The sequence below is a fragment of the Protopterus annectens genome, chromosome 9.part0 (genome assembly GCF_019279795.1).
Source record: "Protopterus annectens isolate FY-2018-M chromosome 9.part0, PAN1.0, whole genome shotgun sequence".
Lineage (NCBI taxonomy): Eukaryota > Metazoa > Chordata > Ceratodontiformes > Protopteridae > Protopterus > Protopterus annectens.
In genome coordinates this window covers 1187816262-1187839566 of record NC_056743.1, presented here as the reverse complement: position 1 = coordinate 1187839566, position 23305 = coordinate 1187816262, and the positions used below count along the sequence as shown (strand labels likewise).

The following is a 23305-nucleotide window of genomic DNA, read 5'->3' as shown; positions in this document are numbered from 1 at the left end:
CACAAACATAAAAACACTTAACTAACTTTAAAAATAAAAAAAAAAAATCAATTATGCACATAATGTCACTTTAGCTTCCAAGGTTATTAGGGGTGTATGAACCCACCGGCTATTCCCCATCACCAAACACCCAGTGCAGAGCAGCCATGGCATTCAGGAAATAATCTTTAAATGGTTCAAGATCTGGGCTAAAGTATGATTGCTTTTCTATAGAACCTCCATAATGTTCAGCTGTACCTCATATGGATGTACATATTTGATCGTTTGATGACTGCAGTTAGATTAAGAATGGTACCATCCAGTCAAAGCAGTCCATATGTATAGCCATCCAAAGTCCATGCAGACCAAATATTCAGCAGCTATTAAGGTCTTCTAGGTTAAATGTCAGGTAGATATGGTTTCAAGATATAACCCTAAGTCCATTGATGCTTGCTTAGACCTTTTAGGGTCTGGAAATTTCAATGTCAATTCCAATGGTGTCCTTCCCCATATTACCAATGTGGGCAGACAATCATTGCTTTCTTGGCCGATAATAGAAACTTATCTTGCTAAGTATGCTGTAATCTCCACAGTCTGTTAAAATATTTTGGGGCTCTCTAGAAGGAAAGTTCATAGGTTAGCAGGATACTGAATAGATGCTTTCATGCCTTTCTCTTTAAGAGATTTCAGCATTGGAACCCATTGTCTTCATTTTAAAATTACCTGCTTGGAAAAGTTATCATTAAAGTGCACTCACTTCCCTCAAATATTGACTATCTTTCTTGCCACAGGCTGCCTGTAGCACTTTCTACTTTGGTTGATATGATGGAGAATGCACTATTACAGGTCTGGGTGGTACAACAGGCTGAGGAGGGGGTACTGGGGATCAGTAACCACATTCTAAGTTTAATTTTGTGGAAGCATCCATGTCTAAGGTGGTGGGGATCCATGCTTAGAGAAACTTCAGCATGTCCTTTTGCTATGCACCCTCCTGAAGGCCAATGATTTGCAGTTTATTCTGAAGACCCCTGTTTTCCTGATCATCTATCTTCTCATGGAAAGACTTGGTGAATTTGATTAGGAATGTAACTTGATGTTTCAAGTCCTCCAATTGTCCCAGAATGTTCTGGGAAGTAGTCTGCAATTTAATAGTTTGATCAGAGAAGCTTGCTATGGAGTCCTTTATTTCTTACACTTGACTTTGAAGGTGAGCCTGAAAGGACTCCATGGAGATAGTAAGCTGATTTATGGACTGAGTCAGCTGGATCAGCTCTGGGGAAGAATCCTTCTTGTTGTTGCATCTTTGGAGTCATATTTCCATTACCATGTGCAGTTGTATCCGCTGACACTATGTTAATTGGAATAAATTCCTTAACCCAAAAGATGCCACAGTTAGTACATATTTAATTTTAGCTTTAAGGAGTGATTTTTGGGTGGCATCTTTTTTTGTCTCACTACAAATCACTATAGTAAGACTCAGCTATGTACATAAAATAAAATAGCTGAATAATTATATTACTGATGCCCAAGAGCTCAAGTAGCATGTCTCACATCATTACCCTGAGAAATGGAAGTCATAAAGGAGTCCTGTAATATAATGAAAACACTGTGCAGTAGAGGTCATACAAAGGATAATGAAGTTATAGTTTTCAGAAGAGTGTACCAGCAAACTAGAGAAGAGATTTTATTTTGGAACAAAATACAGAGAAGAAATTCTGACATATAAAGATAGCTTTATCAATAAAAAAAGAGATGTTTTTGTGACTCATAGTACAGTCTGAAAAGAAATTGTTATGTTGAAAGACTACTGGAAGTTTTTTTATTTAGTCATGAAGTTATAAGCAGGCTTTTGCATACACATATTTTGCTTGAATAATATAAAAGCGGTATAAGTCCCAGTGACTGGCAGGGTCATAACCACTTTATGAAATTACGTGTTCAGATTGCCAGAGAAATTAAACCACAAAGTTGGGCATGCCTATGTGATGTATGAAATGTCAAAAAGAATAGAGTTCTCTTTTCAAGCTATTCTACTTATCATGTAGTATAAGACGACCATTTATGACCCGTAATGCTTCTGTGGTAAGTTTCATATTGGGTAAATAAGACAGATAGAACTTGTTAGGGATATTATAAATCAGAGAAAGGAAAGTCCTGTGGCACTTCATTTTTATGCTGTCCATAAAGGAATGTTCATTGTTTACGTTATTGTTTTAGAACAAATACAGTCACATGAAAGGGGAGTATTAGCTCTTAAAATGACAGTTGATTAATGAAAGCAAATATACAATGAAATACAGTACCTTAAAACCAGTGTGTCTGAATGCAGACTCTGACTGGAGAATGTTACAAAAATAAATGATACAACTGACTGTTGAATTTTATTGGTTCCTTTTGTGCTTTGACATATTATTTATTCAGGAGTTTTGATTGGGACACATTTTTACTGTCTAGAAGGCAAGAACAAGGTGAGATGAGAGATAAAATGTTTCTGTTTTATTGAGTTGTTTGTCTTTTTGGCTTTTCCCGGTTAGGGGTCGCCACAGAGGAACTCCGGTCCGCTAATGATTGGCAGTCGAATTTTATGGTGCCAAGTTGCCAGCCCAATGCCCAACCTTCAGCGAAGGCATGCCCATTCACACATGTCTTTCAGAGGCCACTCGACTGTGGGGAGGACATGCAGACTCCACACAAAAGGCACTCCAGCCGAGAATTGAACAGGAGAACCTCTTGCTGTGAGGCAACATTGTTTTTTGTTTTACTGAGTAAATTGCATAAAAGCTATTAAATTTTCACTAGATTCTAATTTTATTTACTTAGTCATCTAATTTTTTGTTGTGATATATCAAAGTAATGTTTCATTATATGGTTTTTCATAAGGGCAGAGGATCTCTCTGAAGGAAGTCTTTATTAATTGGTGGCCCACTTTGCTCTTCTCCTGCCCCCATCCCCAGCTACTCCCCATTGGTTTACATTTATATATGATTCCCTTCCCCCTAACTCTCACCACCTCCCCAACTCCATCCTAATGTCCAACTTATCATTAGTACACCTCTCCCATCTCTGTATTAGGTACTGAGGAACTGCAGGAAATAAGGAAATGAGCTACAAGTACCTCCCTTCTTTAATCAGACTTTGTATAATTATTCTTAGCATGCTACACACTCAACTCATTTCCTCCAAAATACATGTTGAGTATTATCATTAGTCCATCTTCAGCTAATGTAGCCAAATAACTTACCTCAGCACATCAAACAGAGTTGCAAAAAGCTATTTGTCTTCAAGTGTACCCTTTACGTACATATGTGCACACACACACACACACACACACACACACACACACACACACACACACACACACACACACACACACACACACACACTGAAACACACATTTCACTGAATTTCAAAACAGTCACACACATAGACAGGTCTACTTTGATTCACTGAAAACTCATTTCACTGAATCACATTTCACTGAATGTAAGTACTGTTGGGCAAATAAAACATATATGCCCTTTTCCCCACTGTAGTGCGATCCTGGAGTTAGTATATATAGTTAGGAGTGCTGCGGGGGCACAGCCCCTCACATTGGGGGGTGAGGGGAACTAGACCCCCACCTACAATTGGTTTTATATTGTTAGCTTTCAGTGAAATGAGATTCATAAATATAAAAGCTAAGTAGGTGGGGGGCTATGCCCCCACAACATCCCCCACACACCCATAACTATACACATATATATATATATATATATATATATATATATATATATATATATGTATATATATATATATATATATATATATATATATATATATATATATATATATATATATATATATATATATATATATATACTAAATCCAGGATCACACTACAGTGGGGAAAAGGGCATATATGTTTTATTTGCTCAGCAGTACTTACATTCAGTAAAATGAGTTTTCAGTGATTTGACCTTTCAGCGATTTGTTTGAGAGTAAATTGAAAATTCAGTGAAATGAGTTTTCAGTGAATCAAAGTAGACCCACGCGTGCGCGCGCAGACACACACACACACACACACACACACACACACACACACACACATATATATATATATATATATATATATATATATATATATATATATATATATAGAGAGAGAGAGAGATAGATAGATGCATTTTATTGGTTTCTATATCCATTACTATAACACTTTTCCTTGTACGCTTGCAAAGATTTATCCACAATACTCTCACTACCCTGGGACATTGTATACCTCTCTTTTGGACAAACTCTTATAAATTAATTCATACTACAATATCTTAACCCATGAGCACTGTTACTAAAGTCAGTCTGCCACACCCACCAACCCATCCAATATTCTCCTCACATAAACCTAAATAGTTGCTATCTACCATCTTACTGCAGTAGGCCAGACATATTCATCTGAATCCTAGCCCCAACTAAAATGACCCAGCACTAACATCTGCAGCATCAATAACAAGTTGTCCTAGCTAGAGCAATGGCTACACCACCTCACAGTATTAGATGAGACTGAACACTGGTCCAAGGTAAATTCATGGAATTCCAACTGTATCACTCAAAATTATGAAACATTTTTATGATAACCATCATGGTGTCTGGAGTAGAGGTAGTGTAACAACACTGTTGAGTAAACACAGGAAAACTGAAACCACCCTAAGTCACCAAAACACTTCCAAATCAGACACAGATCCCAGCTGGACCCTACTGCAATTACCTATTTTAAGCACACAAAATATGTGCTGATATAATATATATTTTCCTCTTTGTCATCTAATGTGCTCCAAACAATGATTGATAATTTTGTTTTTCTTAACCAAAGAAAAACAAAGTAGGCATTATTGGGGCTATTAACCTAGACTTCTCCATACCCCTGCAATATCATTCAGTAGAAACCTGACACAATTACTTAAAACAGACATAAGGAAAGTAACTCAGTCAAAGTTCTTCCTAACTCATTTAGTGATCATTACCCCACTGGACCCTAAAACAATCTTCAGACCCACCTAGTTACATCATTAGCAGATATGAGTGCAACAATACTGAGGACGTCCTAATAAGTGAATTAGCTCTTATTGACTGTAATTTAGTTTATATGACTGCACACCCTGAATCTGTTCTGTTATTTTTCACAAATGCATTACTTCCTGCTCAGTTTAAGCTTTATTTAAAAAAAAGAAAAAAAGGACTGAGATCACACTGGGTGGCATGGCTCATGTATACCGCAGTTGATGAGGATGATAAAAAAACAGGGACAGAGGGAACCTGGGAAGAATTGGGGAAAAAAGCTCATATAATATTGAAAACTATAACCAGCATAATACCATTAGAAAAAACACTCTGATTTCAACTACTAAATTTACAGTTGAATAATGTAGAAATATCCAAAAAGTACACTAATGGCAACCAAAATATTTTTGGAAAACTGCAGAAATGTTGGGTAATTACAGCATAGTTAAACCCACTAATAAGGCAAGTAAATTAAATGCAAAGGAATTATAAAAATATATGTACCTCTCAACTCCATCATAGTTCATTCACTGACACCATCTCACTTACACCTATTGTGCCACTAAATTCATACCTTAACAAGCCTAGTTCAAAACTATAAACAGGAAACAAATTAAAGACCAGCTTAGTGAAATTACCAAACCACTATTACAACAATGATAGTGTCATTTACCACCCCATACTAAAATGGGCTACCAATTCCTGTTAGCCCCATAAGCATACATTTACAACCTATCACTTACAACAGGGCAAATACCACCATCATCCTGTACCCCAAAACAGCGCATACCCAGGTCTATAGATATTTATAGGCCAATAGCTAACCTTAACTGTATATCCAAAATAATGGGAAAAATATAGCTCGAACTACCAAATCTACTTGCTTATAATCAGCTCACCTTTGCCCATTGAATAATAATCAGCCAGAAACAATGACAGTACTTCAAAATCTACTAATATACTTCTCCAATAAAAATATATTGCATTCCAGTAACAAATCCTTCCTAAATATATTCAAACCTAGCAATGCAGCTGGAGTTTCCCTTTACTCCACCTGCAGAGCCAAAACTTGGAATTCTCTGCCATTAAATATCAGAACAACTACTAACACTTTCAACTTTAAAAAAATTCTCAAATCACACCTATCAGAAATCTGGACCTGCTCTTGCAGAAACCCTGGTTAGGAAACAGATGGATTAAGGCACACACACACACACACACACACACACACACACACACACACACACACACACACACACACACACACACACACACACACACACACACACACACACATGACTTAACCTGCTTGTTTTCTACCTGCAATCACAGTACTGCTATTCTTTGTATCCTATCTCGACTATATATTTGTATAACGTATAACATGTATTTTCATTTTGTACTTGTATCTGAGATTGAATCAATATTTGTATCTGTACATTGTATACGTATCTTATATAAATGTGTAGCTTTTCTCGCTGGGCCTCCACTGAAAAATGCCATTTTATTCAGTTGGACGTTCCAGATAAACAAATGTAAAATAAATAAAATATATAATATACATACACACAGATATTACAGTATCTAAGTCAATATACTTTCATACAGACAGTGTGGATTCATATCCTGATATAGTACCACCACATTTTCTGCAGCTTTGAGAAGGGGCTATTGCCACAGGGACTACTTACAAGGGCTATTGTCACTGATTTAAAGTAAGCATTTATATGTATGGATCCAGTATGCTACTGTTAATTCTAAAATTGTGTAATTTTGCCAATGAGATTTGTAATTTATTAAAAACGTATCTGCACAACAGAACTTTTACTATCTTTTTTTTAAATGAGGTAACCCCACAATCCACCCTGACCAACATGGGAATTCTTCAAGGCTCAGTGCTAGGTCCCCTATTTTTCTCACTTTTTATTAATACTCTAACAAGGAAACTCCCTAATCTAAGCTGTATGCTTTATGCTGATAACATTTTTCTCACCAAGACAGATGCATTTACACAGCAAACTGATGCATGTCTGCAAAACGACTTTGAAAGTCTGTAGAATTACTTTCAAAACAGCAGATGAACGTTGAACACAAAGAAGTCTGCAGTTACATCATTTAGAAATTGAAGACCTTCCACAGCTCATTTCCTTAAAAACATCTCTTCAAAATTCTTCACTCTAATAAACAAGCACTTCCAAATGTCAAACAACAAAAAATGCCTTGGCCTTATAATTGACCAAATATACCCTTTAGAACAACATCCTTTTGAATTCATGTACAACTAAAATGCCTAGTAGAACATCACACCTGCTACCATGGAAGCCAGAACAACTACTTCTGTCAGTATATTCCCATCTAGGCATTGGTACTCTTTGTCCATTGTTGCTCTGCAATCTTCATGCAGTCAAGAAATACTCCAGACTAAAAGAGAAATTAATTTTAAGATGTATTCTCCTTAGTCTTTATAATTAGCACAATTGCCAGTCAATCACAAAATCAAGCTGACGTTCAATGTAGAGGAGATCTAACCTCCTTCTTAGTACTATATAATATAATAATCAGGTTGATCAATGATCACTATTGGTCTTCCCTTAAGAATCTCCTTCATTTTAGAATTGCACAGTATAAATTACATAATACAGATGATATGCTGCTAGTAAGACCCCTCTGTACAATGTTAGTGTTAGAAACGGCATTTGCAAAACTTTGACCAGCTACATGGAAAAAGATGCAGCAAGAAATCGAGGCCTCTGCCAACCTACAGACATCTGCAAATGTCTGAAAGACCCCTTTATACCATTCCATCAGTGTCAGTGCTTTGACAATCATAGATATAATATGCACCCTTTCAATAATCAAATCAACTTCTCCTTCTAGAACAGAAGTAGTATATTTGCAACTCACCCCATATTATGAATGTACACATATCTATATATTATCTCTCTATCTTTACATGTGGGTGCAATAACTATTAGCAAACACTCATAGAGTGGTCACTACTTTCCACTATTTTTTTGCCTTTGGCAACTGTTTGTGTAAAATCACTTTACAGTGGGTTCTGGGGATTTGCCCATTTCCCCACAGTACTGCTATCTCAGAGTTGATATAGATAATTAGCAGAAGTTGTGGGGGTGCAGAGGGGCTTGCCCCCTGCAAAAAATAGAGTTTTTAATTTTTTTATGTTTTGACATTACATTTTTGATCAATGTTTTTTCAACTCTCTCTTTTGAGAGTTCGCTCTTAGCTGACACACACGCACACACATACACACACACACACACACACACACACACACACACACACACACACACACACACACACACACACGCATGTATATAGATATAGGTATAGACATACATATAGATATAGACGTACATATAGATATAGATACAGATATAAATAGATATAGATATATATCTATGTATCTATATATCTATATATATATATATATATATATATATATATATATATATGTTCATAGGTTCATAAGTAGGTACTAGACTATCAGCCCCAGGGCCTATACAAGCCCAGCCAAAAAGGTACCCTGGCTTTTGCCACCCAAGAAAATTATTTTCCTGTGCCACTGTCGAGCAGAGCCACAGAAGTGATCCCCGGGGTGAATTTCTTATTTCCCATCCAATCATCAAGATTTTTCTTGAAGAGTGCTAATAAGGAGCTTTGTTTGATATAGATAGGTAGTTTATTCCAGAGTATGGGAAGTCTCTGGGATAGGAATCTATCCCTCTGGCATGTTCTGTTTATTGTGGTAACAAGGTTTAGGTCCCTAGAGCATGTAGCTCAGAGGGATTGGGATTTCTTTAAGTGGAGCATGTCCAACAGCTCTGTGTTTGACATAGCTTTGTATGTTAGGCAGAGATCATCTCTGAGCAGGTGATATGCGATGGAGTAAAGCTGGAGTTTTTTGAGACGATCTACGTAGGGAATCTGTTTGAGGCTGGTAATTCTCTTTGTGAGGTATTTCTGCAGCCTTTCCAGTTTTTGTAGATGTCTTGGGAGGTACATACCAAAAGGGGCGTTGTACTCTATTATGGGACTAATGAGTGATGAGTAGAGGGGAACAATGACTTATTTTTTTCTGGATGAGAAACCTTTTGTGATGAGGTGTGCCACGTAGAAGGATTTCCTGACTACTGTGGCAATGTGATGATCAAAGGAGAGACTACTATCCACCTGTGTCCCAAGGTCTCTTATCACACTTTCGGTGTTAAGTATACTACCACCTATGTTGTAGTTCATGGGTACAGAATTTTTACCAAAGCAGATGACAATGCACTTTTTGGCACTGAGCTTGAGGCCATGGCTTTGACACCAGGCATCTGTCTCAGTGAGGCCCTTTTGTAGGATGTCCGCATCATTAGGAGTTTCAATTATGGCTCCTAGTTTGCAGTCATCTGCGAACTTCATTAGCCAAAGACCTTCTGTGTTAGCCTGTACTTCAGAGAAGTAAATACCAAACAAGAGAGGACCCAGGACTGAACCCTGTGGTACTCCACTTGTCACTGGTCTGAAGTCGGATTTAGAGTCTGCTACTTTCACAGTGTGGGTTCTGTCAGTGAGCCAGTTGGCAACCCATCTTGTGGCATAGGGATTTATACCTAGTTTAGTGAGTTTATCTGTAATTCCAGAGTGGGGGATGGTGTCAAAATCCTTGGCAAGATCTAGATAGGCTGTGTGAACCACCTTACCTTCGTCTACGGCTTTGGTGACTGCTTCAAAGAAGTCTATCAGGTTTAGGAGACATGATCTGTTTTTTACAAACCCGAACTGGGTGGGATCCAGAGTTTGGAGATTACCAATGTCTTTGTTTATAAGTTCCATTATGATACGTTCCATGGCCTTGCAGACCAGGCTCGTCAGGCTAATGGGGTGGTAGTTCCCGGGGTCTGTGGTGGCTCCCCCCTTGGGGAGTGGGATAACTGTCATTGTGCGCCATTCAGCAGGCAAAAAGCCTGAGGTGAGGCTATGATTGAACATGGTACTTAGGTGGGGTGCCAGTTCGTTCTGTAGTTCATGTAGAACGCAGCCTGGGATGATGTCTGGTCCCATGGATGCTGTGTTCTTGGCTTTGGAGAGTGTGGTTTTTACCTGTGCAGCCGTGATTACAGGAACATTGCATTCTTCTGATATAGAGATGGGCCCTTTAGGGGGTGAGAGGGGGGGTAAAGTTAGCACTGAACCTATCTGCCAGGATATTGGCAATATCAGTTGGGTCTGTATATTTAGTGCATTGTGCTGTAACTCATAGCAGATCTGAGTGTTGCTATTGAGATTCTTGACATAGCTATAGAATGCTTTGTGGTTGTCTTTAGAATCAGTGGTGATTTTGTTTTCGTAACTAGTTTTAGAGGATTTTATCAGGGATTGCAGCTTCTTACTGAGGCTGAGCAGGGATCTCCTCCACTCATGGGATTTTACTCTCTTTTGCAACAGTTCCTTCTTTCTGTTGTACAGTTTGTTTATGGCAGGGGACCACCAGATTGGCTTCCTTTTTTTGGAGGATAGTGTCTTGTTTCTGTTTGGGATAGCACGATCCATGCACCTGTGTAAGTGCTTATAAAGTGCAATTGTGTAAGATTCAGTAGTCGTAACTGTATTGTCCATCTGCATAGGTGTCATGAAGTTCACCACTTCTGTCTTATGAAGCATGAAGTTGGCTTTGGAGAATTTTTTTACCTTGGTTTCCTTAATGGTGGGTGGGGGCAGGATGTGGATATCTAGGGTGATTAGCTTATGGTTGGATCAAACCAATGAGGCGTTGACTTCAGGTGTGGAACACCGGTCACTCATGTTGGTAATGACTAGATCTAGGATGTTGTTGCCCCTGGTGGTGGGGGGGTGTGGATAAGTTGATCCAGGGCATTGGAGTTTATGAATTTCAGAAAGCGTTGAGCGAAGGAGTTGGTACATGAGTAGTTTTCCCAGTTAATGGTGGGGTAGTTGAAATCGCCCATTATTAGGGTGTTTGGTTGAACCCTAATATTTTCCAGTACATCAAGAAAAGAGGAATGGGAATCCTGGGGCATGGTGGGGGATCTGTAGCAAGCTACAATTTGGATTGCAGTTTTGCACAGAGTTAGTTGCAATTGGATAACCTCAGATGCATTATGCTGAGCAACTAGCCTGGCGGATATCCTTAATGAATATGGACACACCTCTGCCTTTGGTGTTCCAGTCCAGGTTAATGGCCGAAAAATGTGGTATGAGTTATAGCCTGGTAGTGCAGGGGTGCTCTCTGGAGCCTTGAACCAGGTCTCAGTCACTGCACAGATATGGATGTTCTCCATTTTAAGGAGTGCCTTGAGTGAGTGAATTTTGAGATTTAGACTTCTAGCATTGAGTAGCATCACCCTCAGTTTATGTATAGATTTATTGGTTAGTTCTAGGCTAGTTGCCCTTGCAAGCCTTTTTAAGCCTAGCCAGTTTCCCTTTGTGTGCTTGAATTAACCTATCTCATGTAGTTAGCGACTGGCCTTACCCATCCTGTGGCTGATAATTATATATTACCCATAATGAGAATAATTGGGATCATACCATAGATAATTCAAGGAACTGTGCATGGGATAAGGCATTTAGGAGCTGCCTCTGTCCATTATTAGTACAGATGGAAGTCCTGAGGTAAATTTTCTGTTTTCTATCCATAGATCCAAGTTGCTCTTGGATATGGACAGGGATAAACATTGTTTTATGTGGACAGGGAGTCTGTTGCAGAGCACCGGTATCCTCTGTGAGATATACCTGTCCTTCCAAATTGTTCTGTTGATGTTGCAGAAGAAGTTTAGATCCCTAGAGCAAGTATTTCTGATTCCATTCGACTAGCTGATATGTAGTAAATGCATCAGTATTGGGTTGGAGGACACAGGTAATTTCTTAGCAGTCTGTGAGTGGTTATATAAGTTCCAAAATGTTGTCATATGCTTCTTTTCACATGGATAAGTTTTGTAGTAAATGTTATCTGTTGTGCAGTTGATTGAATTATTCTATGGTCATGTTAGCAAACATTGACTATAACATAATTCTCTATTTCCCTTGCTTCAAGGTTGTTCAACTAGGGAGTTAGACTATATAATTTCTGGGGGTGTGGGTCAGTGTTCTGACATTAGTGGATGTGGGGGTAGGGAATTCCACCTTGTCAAAACAACTATTTGAAGATTTATGTATGATCGCAAACATAATGTTATTTCTCGTATTCATGATCATTTGTTTAGATGATTTTTTTCAGTTTTAATTATTGTAGATGAAATTACTTAATGTTTTGTGTTTTTAGCAATCTCATCTATAATTTATAATGTACTCACACACACGTGTGAGTTTGCATGAGTGGACTGAATATTTTAAACTGGCCGTAGGTGCTAGTGTGTGTGTGGGAGTGAGTGATATGGATGAACTACCATGACAGGGCTAGCTACCTGATGGAGTAAACCTTAGCTCGAGATGATTGTCATTAATATAGATATATATCTTTATCTATCTCTATGGCCCAACCAAAAACCCAATATCCTAGTCATAGGAGACTCTATTGTGAGACACAGAGATTTGGCTCTCACCAGGCTAGACAAGGAGAAAGTCACTGTAAGTTGCTTATCAGGTGCTACAATCTGCCATATCACGTGCGCACTCAAGTCTCTTAACAATAGGTACTGTTACGACTCTGTCATAGTCCATGTTGGTGTGAATGACTTCAGACATACCTCTCTGGACTATATGAAGAGATACATGATTGAGCTTGCTGAATGTGTGTCCAAGGCAGGTATGTCCCTAGCCTTAAGAAGCATCCTACCATCACCCAGAATGATGCTTCAATACAAACAGAAAATGATGGACCTTAACAATTGGCTTAGTTCCTGGTGTCATTCCAAGGGGATCCAGTACCTGACAGCCTGGGAGGACATGAATGACAGACCACAATGCTTTGCCAGAGATGGCCTTCATCTGTCTTCCTGGGGTTTTATACTTCTGGCAAAGGCTCTTGCCTACCCCATAGTCATGAGCACAAAATTGCCAACATGAAAAATTTTGAAATGTAATTTAAAGGTTTGCTGTTAAACGCTAGGATCCTTAGCATAAATCTTCACTCATTGCAAGTATTCCTTCCCCTCCCCTGGAGGATGCTGACATTTGTGCAGTCACTGAAATCTGGTTCAAAACTGTGGACAGCAGCCGAGCCTTACCAGGTTATTCATCCTACCATACTTTCAGATCCCAAAAGGAGGGCTACAAAGCCAAAGAAGGTGGATTTTAGAGGATTTTATCAGGGATTGCAGCTTCTTACTGAGGCTGAGCAGGGATCTCCTCTACTCATGGGATTTTACTCTCTTTTGCAACAGTTCCTTCTTTCTGTTGTACAGTTTGTTTATGGCAGGGGACCACCAGATTGGCTTCCTTTTTTTGGAGGATAGTGTCTTGTTTTTGTTTGGGATAGCACAATCCATGCACCTGTGTAAGTGCTTATAAAGTGCAATTGTGTAGTATTCAGTAGTCGTAACTGTATTGTCCATCTGCATAGGTGTCATGAAGTTCACCACTTCTGTCTTATGAAGCATGAAGTTGGCTTTGGAGAATTTTTTTACCTTGGTTTCCTTAATGGTGGGTGGGGGCAGGATGTGGATATCTAGGGTGATTAGCTTATGATTGGATCAAACCAATGAGGCGTTGACTTCAGGTGTGGAACACCGGTCACTCATGTTGGTAATGACTAGATCTAGGATGTTGTTGCCCCTGGTGGGGGGGGGGGTGTGGATAAGTTGATCCAGGGCATTGGAGTTTATGAATTTCAGAAAGCGTTGAGCGAAGGAGTTGGTACATGAGTAGTTTTCCCAGTTAATGGTGGGGTAGTTGAAATCGCCCATTATTAGGGTGTTTGGTTGAACCCTAATATTTTCCAGTACATCAAGAAAAGAGGAATGGGAATCCTGGGGCATGGTGGGGGATCTGTAGCAAGCTACAATTTGGATTGCAGTTTTGCCCAGAGTTAGTTGCAATTGGATAACCTTGGATGCATTATGCTGAGAAACTAGCCTGGCGGTGTGGATATCCTTAATTAATATGGACACACCTCTGCCTTTGGTGTTCCGGTCCAGGTTACATGGCCGAAAAGTGTGGTATGAGTTATAGTCTGGTAGTGCAGGGGTGCTCTCTGGAGCCTTGATCCAGGTCTCAGTCACTGCACAGATATGGATGTTCTCCATTTTAAGGAGTGCCTTGAGTGAGTGAATTTTGAGATTTAGACTTCTAGCATTGAGTAGCATCACCCTCAGTTTATGTATAGATTTATTGGTTAGTTCTAGGCTAGTTGCCCTTGCAAGCCTTTTTAAGCCTAGCCAGTTTCCCTTTGTGTGCTTGAATTAACCTATCTCATGTAGTTAGCGACTGGCCTTACCCATCCTGTGGCTGATAATTATATATTACCCATAATGAGAATAATTGGGATCATACCATAGATAATTCAAGGGGAACTGTGCATGGGATAAGGCATTTAGGAGCTGCCTCTGTCCATTATTAGTACAGATGGAAGTCCTGAGGTAAATTTTCTGTTTTCTATCCATAGATCCAAGTTGCTCTTGGATATGGACAGGGATAAACATTGTTTTATGTGGACAGGGAGTCTGTTGCAGAGCACCGGTATCCTCTGTGAGATATACCTGTCCTTCCAAATTGTTCTGTTGATGTTGCAGAAGAAGTTTAGATCCCTAGAGCAAGTATTTCTGATTCCATTCGACTAGCTGATATGCAGTAAATGCATCAGTATTGGGTTGGAGGACAGAGGTAATTTCTTAGCAGTCTGTGAGTGGTTATATAAGTTCCAAAATTTTGTCATATGCTTCTTTTCACATGGATAAGTTTTGTAGTAAATGTTATCTGTTGTGCAGTTGATTGAATTATTCTATGGTCATGTTAGCAAACATTGACTATAACATAATTCTCTATTTCCCTTGCTTCAAGGTTGTTCAACTAGGGAGTTAGACTATATAATTTCTGGGGGTGTGGGTCAGTGTTCTGACATTAGTGGATGTGGGGGTAGGGAATCCCACCTTGTCAAAACAACTATTTGAAGATTTATGTATGATCACAAACATAATGTTATTTCTCGTATTCATGATCATTTGTTTAGATGATTTTTTTCAGTTTTAATTATTGTAGATGAAATTGCTTAATGTTTTGTGTTTTTAGCAATCTCATCTATAATTTATAATGTACTCACACACACGTGTGAGTTTGCATGAGTGGACTGAATATTTTAAACTGGCCGTAGGTGCTAGTGTGTGTGTGGGAGTGAGTGATATGGATGAACTACCATGACAGGGCTAGCTACCTGATGGAGTAAACCTTAGCTCGAGATGATTGTCATTAATATAGATATATATCTTTATCTATCTCTATGGCCCAACCAAAAAACCCAATATCCTAGTCATAGGAGACTCTATTGTGAGACACAGAGATTTGGCTCTCACTAGGCTAGACAAGGAAAATGTCATGGTAAGTTGCTTTTCAGGTGCTAGAATCGACCATATCACGCACGCACTCAAGTCTCTTAACAACAGGTACTGTTATGACTCTGTCATAGTCCATGTTGGTGTGAATGACTTGAGACATACCTCTCTGGACTATATGAAGAGATACATGATTGAGCTTGCTGAATATGTGTCCAAGGCAGGTATGTCCCTAGCCTTAAGAAGCATCCTACCATCACCCAGAATGATGCCTCAATACAAACAGAAAATGATTGACTTTGACAATTGGCTTAGTTCCTGGTGTCATTCCAAGGGGATCCGGCACCTGACAGCCTGGGAGGACATGAATGACAGACCACAATGCTTTGCCAGAGATGGCCTTCATCTGTCTTCCTGGGGTTTCATACTTCTGGCAAAGGCTCTTGCCTACCCCATAGTCATGAACACAAAATTGCCAACATGAAAAATTTTGAAATGTAATTTAAAGGTTTGCTGTTAAACGCTAGGAGCCTTAGCATAAATCTTCACTCATTGCAAGTATTCCTTCCCCTCCCCTGGAGGATACTGACATTTGTGCAGTCACTGAAATCTGGTTCAAAACTGTGGACAGCAGCCGAACCTTACCAGGTTATTCATCCTACCATACTTTCAGATCCCAAAAGGAGGGCTACAAAGCCAAAGAAGGTGGAGTTCCAATATTTATCAAAGACATAGACACCTCAAGGCTGGTCAAATGGTATGACTCACAGGAGACACTCCAAGTGCAGTTAACTGTTGACAAAACACCTATTCAAATAATAGCTAGTTACAGACCCCAACCATGACTCAGGATACCCACTCCACCTAGCTGGACTTACTTGAATCCACGAAGATTCAACCCTCTACCCTGATCCTGGGTGACTTTAACTACCCAACCATAGAATGGAAGACCTATTCTAGCCCAAACATGAATGCCCAGAGATTCATCGACTTTGTCATTGCCAATGCATTGGATCAGCTGGTTGACACCCCTACAAGAGGTGAAACTATCCTGGACTTGGTCCTAGCCAACATGAGAGCCGCTGTAGCACCCCTACAGTGTCATTCTCCTTGGTACGATCTGACAATCAAGCAATCAGTTTTGAAGTCACCATCTCCCCTGACCCCCCCCCCCCCCCCATCAGGGTCAAACAAAAAAACTTTTCCAAAGCTGACTACAATCTTCTAAGAGCATGTATAAGCAGCTTCTCAGCCACCATCCCTTCATTTGAAACTAGCACTAATGTCCAAGCCTACACCAAAAAACTATATGAGAACCTACATAGCTGTATGGACTCAGCAATACCTGACAGGACCAAATCATCTTCCTCAAGGAAGAGTAAACCTGACTGGTAGATAGCAGCAATACACAAACTCTATAATAAAAGGAAAAATTGCTGTCCAGGACCAAGAACGAGCAGGTGCCAAGTTGGAAGCAATCTATCCTTTGTCTGAACAAGCAAATAAAGTCACTGGTGAAATCCTCTAAGGCTAACTTCAAGTCCAGATTTGCCACATCTACTAAGGACAATCACAAGGCCTTCTTCACATACATCCATAATCTCAAAGGTAACACCCAAATCTGCTGTGAACTGGAGGTCAATAACACCACATACACAAACGCTGTAGATGTAGCCAAACTGCTGGCGGACAGGTTCAGTGAAATGTTCACCCCGTCCACCCCCCCCAGTCAGTAAACTAGGATATCCACAGCACCTGCACCCCCTCCCCTCATCACCAGGGAGTAGGTCTTTAATGCCCTCTCAAAGGCAAAAAATATACTCTCCATGGGGCCTGACAACATCCCTGGCTGTATCCCTGGCTGTATCCTACACAAACTGAGGTATGACCTCTCAGCTCCATTAGGCATCCAATTCAACCAAAGCCAGGAGCCACTGTCATCCCTCTACACAAAGGTGGAGCATCCACTGACCCAGGCCTAACTAGCCTGATCTGAAAGGCCATGGAATGCATTATCATGGACCTTATAAACAAGGACATTGGCAATCTCCAAACAATTGACCCCACACAGTTTGATTTTGTCAAAGGGAGATGATGCCTGTTAAACTTGGCTGAATTTTTCAAAACAGTCACCAAACCCATGGATGAGGGGAAGACGGTGCACACTGCCTACCTTGACCTAGCCAAAGCCTTCAACACTATTCCCCACTCAGGAATAATAGATAAACTCTCCCAGCTAGGCTTTAATCCATATGCTGCTAGATGGGTAGCTAACTGGCTCTCTGATAGAACCCACTCAGTCAGAATAGGGGAAGCCACCTCTAGTAGTAGACCCATAATGAGCGGTGTACCCCAAGGATCGGTCTTGAGGCCTCTATTGTTTGGGATATATTTTTCTGAGGTGCAAGCCAAAACCAGTGGTCTGTGGCTGACCAATTTTTCAGATGACTGCAATCTGGGCACTGTCTTAAATTTCCTTAGTGATGTGAACACCCTTCAAGAGGGCCTTACCCAAACTAATGACTGGTGCCAGAAACATGGCCTCAAACTGAATATCAAGAAATTCATCATTATCCCCTTTGAGGAAAATGGCATCCCCACTAATTATCACATGAATAACAATGTACTAAGCATGGAATCAATTGTGAGGGACTTGGGCACTCGGGTTGATAGCAACCTGACCTTTGGCCACCACATTGCTTCCGTTATACGGAAGACTTTCTACATGGCCCACTTCATAAGTAAGGGTATTTCATCCAGGAACATGAGGTCATAACACCACTGTGCTCCTCCCTTATCAGACCTATTATCAATTACAATGCCCCCTTCAGCATGTAACTTGCCAAGCACATGCGGCAGGTGGACAGACCACAGAGGTTCCTGACCAGAATAATCCAGGGTCTCAAACACCTATCCTATACAAATAGTCTAAAAGCCCTGTCCCTCTACTCAGTCTTATACAGACTGCTCAGAGATAACCTCTGTCTGGCATACAAGGTCATTTCAGACCCAGCCTTGATGGAGTTGTTGCATATCCATAAGTCAAACTCCACTCATGCAACCTGCATGCAAGGCTTCAATCTGGTCTGTGACATTAATAGAACTTCATGGCAGGATAGATTTGTCTCTCAAATAATCCCCCATCTGTGGAATAGACTTCCTCTCCATGTCAAGCAGAGTAGCTCTCTAGCCCTCTTTAAGAGGAACCTGGATGACTGGATGGGAAACAGAAAATACACCCCTGTGTTCCCACCTGTGTTCCTGCTGTACAGGGGGAAACAGGTGCTGACTTTGTGGGAACATGGGTGAAATTCTTGGTTAGGCTTATAAGCGCCTCTGGACCAATAGCCTAGTATCATCCTATGACCCTATATACATGTATATATGTGTATCTACACACACACAAATATATATATATATATATATATATACACACACACACACACACACACACACACATATATATATATATATATATATATATATATATATATATTTATGTGTGTATGGTGTGTATGCATATAAAATGTGTGTGTGTTATTAAACATTATGTATTTCACCCCCTGCACCACCTTACCTAAGAGGTTTCCTAAAGTTAACCCTGCCCCCAGCCTTGCTCGCTGCATTACTTATAACCCTTTCTCTAACAATACCACTAAACAAGATGCATACACTGATAAAAAATCGCTCTAGTGGATAAATGTACTTCGTAGTAATCAAAAAAGCAAATTACTAAAATAACTACAGCAAACACAGTGGGTAGGGATGAAACAAGTGTCTGATAAAAAAACACTTTAATGATAAGCTAAAAATGTTTTTGCGATAAAAAATACTTTAATGACAAGCTAAAAATGTTTTTTCAAAATTCTTCTTCAGGTCAAACAGCCGTAAAGCAAACAGCAAACTTTTAAAAGTTAGAAGCAGTCAGGCGGTAGAATTACATCATCCAATGCATAAAAGACAAGACAATATAAAAGTTAATTGTCATCAATATATTTCTTTTATATATTTATTTCTGCATACTTTGCCTGAACCTAAGTGCTTTACTGGTTTGACCTGTATATAAAAATCTAGCTGTTATTTTTAGGATAGGAATGCTGTTTGACTGTATACATCATTTGAGTTCTAGCAAGTAATGTTCTCCTTCAGAAACCTTTGGGGTCTTTCATGTTGGTCAATGTGCTTTGTAATGGACATTCCAAAAGGGCATTGTATTTAAGGGAAGGTATAATAATGGAACAGTACAAAGAAGCCAAGACTGTGTGTGACCTAGAAGAGATACCCCTACAGATCAAATAAACAAGGTAGAGGGGCTTCCAGACCACAACCAAAGCATCCTGATCAAAACAGAGATCCTTAGAAACATAGTAACTGAAGTCTAGAGTAATCATATCTATTGAAGAGGGTATCAGCAATGTGGTAAGGGGAGAAGGTGGTATATTTTTCCAAAAGTAGCATAGAACCATGGGCATGTTATGTAGTTCCCTTGCAGTTGCTTGATCTGGCAGGCTCTTTTGCACTTGATACTGTAGAAAACCATTTGTCCTTGCTATAGAAATGTAATACCACAGATAAAGCATTTTGCCATTTCTGAATGTCAGTATTGCACTTTCACTCCATCAACATTGACATATCATGCCTCCTAATACCTTGGGGTGAGTCCATGACGGAAACATCAGACATTGCCCTGGTGCAAGTCCTGATGGTGTACCAGAGTGTTCTGAGGAGGATTTGGCAATTACACAGTAAAATAACAACCCCTGCCATGAGAACAGAACCCAAGTGTTCTGCTGTTCTGAATCAAGGCAAAGTCTGTTACCTGTTGAGCTATAAAAAGAAAATTAAAAGAAAAAAGTATAAAATATAAAAAAAAGTTGTTAAAAATGGTCAGTCTAATCGATTTATTTACCTGAAATTTGTTAACTGGGTAATTTGGATGGTCCATAGACCCTTTTTAATCACATCAGTAAGGGGTAATACACTAAATATGTGCAAGTTACTGAAACAAATCAACCAGCATATTTTTGGAGAAGGAGACAAAAACAAGTTAAACCCATACAATCACAAGGAAGGCATCTGTACTCACACAAACAGTGGTTGTAAGTCAGAATTTGCCCTGGACACTGAATGTGTGAATCAGAGATCTTACCACTGAGGCACTGTGCTGCACTTAACTGGGAACCCTAACAAATGCAGAATCCCAAACTTATCATTCTATTTTGTATTGACTAGCTAGAACTAACATTCCTTAAACTTTATTGTAAAGTAACCTGACTACCAGATTCAGAGATGTTTGGGTTTTTTATTCTGTCAAGCTATGTCCTCATGTTCATTGTAATGTAGGCATTTCATGCTGGCAGGCATTCTGTGGAGAGAAAAATGGGGAACTGAATTCTGCATTAATTAATTGATGTTGCAAAAAGAATTCCTGTTCCTTAATTATGTAGACTCTTGCTGTGCATGTCTCCGTCTTTGATGTGCTTTACTGTATATTTATCTCTGTCTGTCTCTCCTATCACAGGTTGGTGCAAAGAATTATGTTATGCAGACCATAATTGATCAGCTCCCAAACATCAAGTACAAAGGTAGGTCATATATTGTTTGTTCAGTTCACTCAATTGAAGCTTTAAGATCTCAGAATTAGAAAGGTAACGATTTTTATCATATAGCTATGGATGTAGATACTGTTATGTAGGCATTGCTGTAAAGTTTTTGATGGAGGGAAGTGTTGCTATCAGGGATGCCACGTGCCTACATTACATTTGAATGTTCACAATAACGTCTGCTAGCTACTCCTTGAATTTATCTTTTTATATTTTGATGTTCAACTGCTGCGGAAAAAAATGCAGGAGGGCTGTTTGTTAATAAAGCATGCGTCACTGAGAAATGGCACAAGTAAGGATGGTTAAGCTGTCTGAGAATGTCCCTTCTGAGAACATGGAGCACCTGGGTGATTCTGAGCAAGAGATAGCAAGAAACATATGGGCAGGAGAGATAGGTAAGGTGTAGTAATGGAATTAACTAAGTCCAAAAAAATTACAATCCTTTTCTAGGGAAAAAGAGATGTAAAACAATGCATATAATTTTAAGTATGAAGAAAGGATTACTGTTTAGTGACACTCCATACATTGGCACACATTCCACATTAAATAGTGATTTTTTTTCATTAGTCCACAGTAAATAGAAAATGTTGTGGAAAGTTTTGTTCTTCCACCAGGTAGCATGCATGTGTCCATGTTGCTATCTAGAAAACCATAATCTGGGTGAACTGATATTCTGTCATTAACATGGCTGTAATGTTTATGTATTAAACCAATGCTTTATTTTTAAAAAATACATATTACTTAAATAAAATAAAGCAAGTGACTAAAACTCCATTTCTTTTTTACTTAATTCACCCTTTTAATTTTTTTATTTTTTGGCATCCCCCTTTACCTACCCTCCAGGTGACCATAGAGTGCTAATAGGTCATTTGTCATTGTTGTCTCCATTACTACCCCTCTGGAGCTGAGGCCACTCATTAGGTTGGTTGGAAAGAGGTGATAAATAATGGCAGAGCATCCAGCAGCATCATGTATGCTGTCCTGCATACCAGAAGGTTATTTATATGCCCTAACTGGACACAGTTACTGACATCATGTGCATCACTGCATGGAGTGTCAGTTAGCTCCAGGCGCAGACCCAGTTCTCTGCTGACTTTTATAGCACCATCACCAATGATGTGTCAAATCACAAGCAGAAACCCAAATGTCTGTCCTGGAATGGGAATGCCAACAAAAAGCCATTCCTTCCCACCCCCCCTCCCACCCATCTCTTCCTGCTCCTCAGCCACTTGTTGAACTCAGGTCACTACAGTCACAGACATCTGCAGAACCTCAGTTAACAGCCTTGAAAAATAGAAATTTTTTTGTGTGACAAAGGGGTGCAAAAGGTACAGAGGGTGATAGGGAGAATGCAAGTAAACAGAAGGGGAAGGCATGTACCATAAAAGACAGAATCTGCCTCTAAATACAGTAGTAGTTGCCATTTAGAGTTATATTAGGTTGGAAGATTACGGGACCAACACAAAAAATTTCAGAAAGGATGCAGGCAGTTGTTGTTGTTTATACTCTCTCCCACTCTAAACTGTCCACCTTTATTCTTTAGCATTAAAATCCACATCACCATTTGCTGCTGTGGTGAGGAAACTCAGTAGTCAAATATGTCAGTAAAAATGGCTTCCTAACACATGTAGTCCAATATAAGTCAGCAAAAAAGGCTTCCTAACATGAAAAGTAAAATATAAATCAGCAAAAGGGCTTCATAGAAGCAGTACTCAAATAACCATGAAAGTGTTTTGAGTGGCACAAAGCAGTAAGATAAACAGCTCTGAGTGAAAGTTGTCTAAGCAAGGTCCTAGCCAAAATCGTTTTTTATCTATTGTACTCATGGCTTTTTTATGACATATTATAAATTGGCTTTGAAGCCAAGGCCATTCTATAATGGTAATGTGAGATAACAGATTCCCTGTAGAGGTTTTATTTCAATCATTCCCATGCCGGACTTCTGTGATGCTATTTGTAAGGCTGTGTCTGCTGTTGAAGAAGTTCACATTGGTAGAGATATGTAGAACAGCTGCCATACTGCAGAACATTAGGCCTTCATTGGTCATTAAGTGACCTTTTCACTTTCCAGCATTCTCCTACTTCTATGCACCCTAATTATCACGTGTTACCTTCTACCAATACTATCAGTCCTGGCATTAACAGCACCTGCAACAAGCAGAACTCTGTCAAGATTAACAAGCAGGTAACATTATACTGTTTGGGATTAAAAAGAAAAATTTATATCAGAATATTTTTTTG

At 39.4% G+C, this 23305-nt stretch overlaps 1 protein-coding gene across 4 annotated transcripts in view; it reads left to right on the top strand.

Annotated features, from left to right (window-relative positions):
• The window catches only part of LOC122811923 (carbonic anhydrase 6-like), a 255244-nt gene that overhangs the window by 169886 nt on the left and 62053 nt on the right, over positions 1 to 23305 (top strand). For all 4 annotated transcript variants that reach the window (XM_044084093.1, XM_044084092.1, XM_044084095.1 and 1 more), the window contains one exon: positions 20983 to 21046. In XM_044084093.1, the coding sequence (XP_043940028.1) occupies positions 20983 to 21046 (64 nt within the window). The remainder of the gene's footprint in view (positions 1 to 20982; positions 21047 to 23305) is intronic.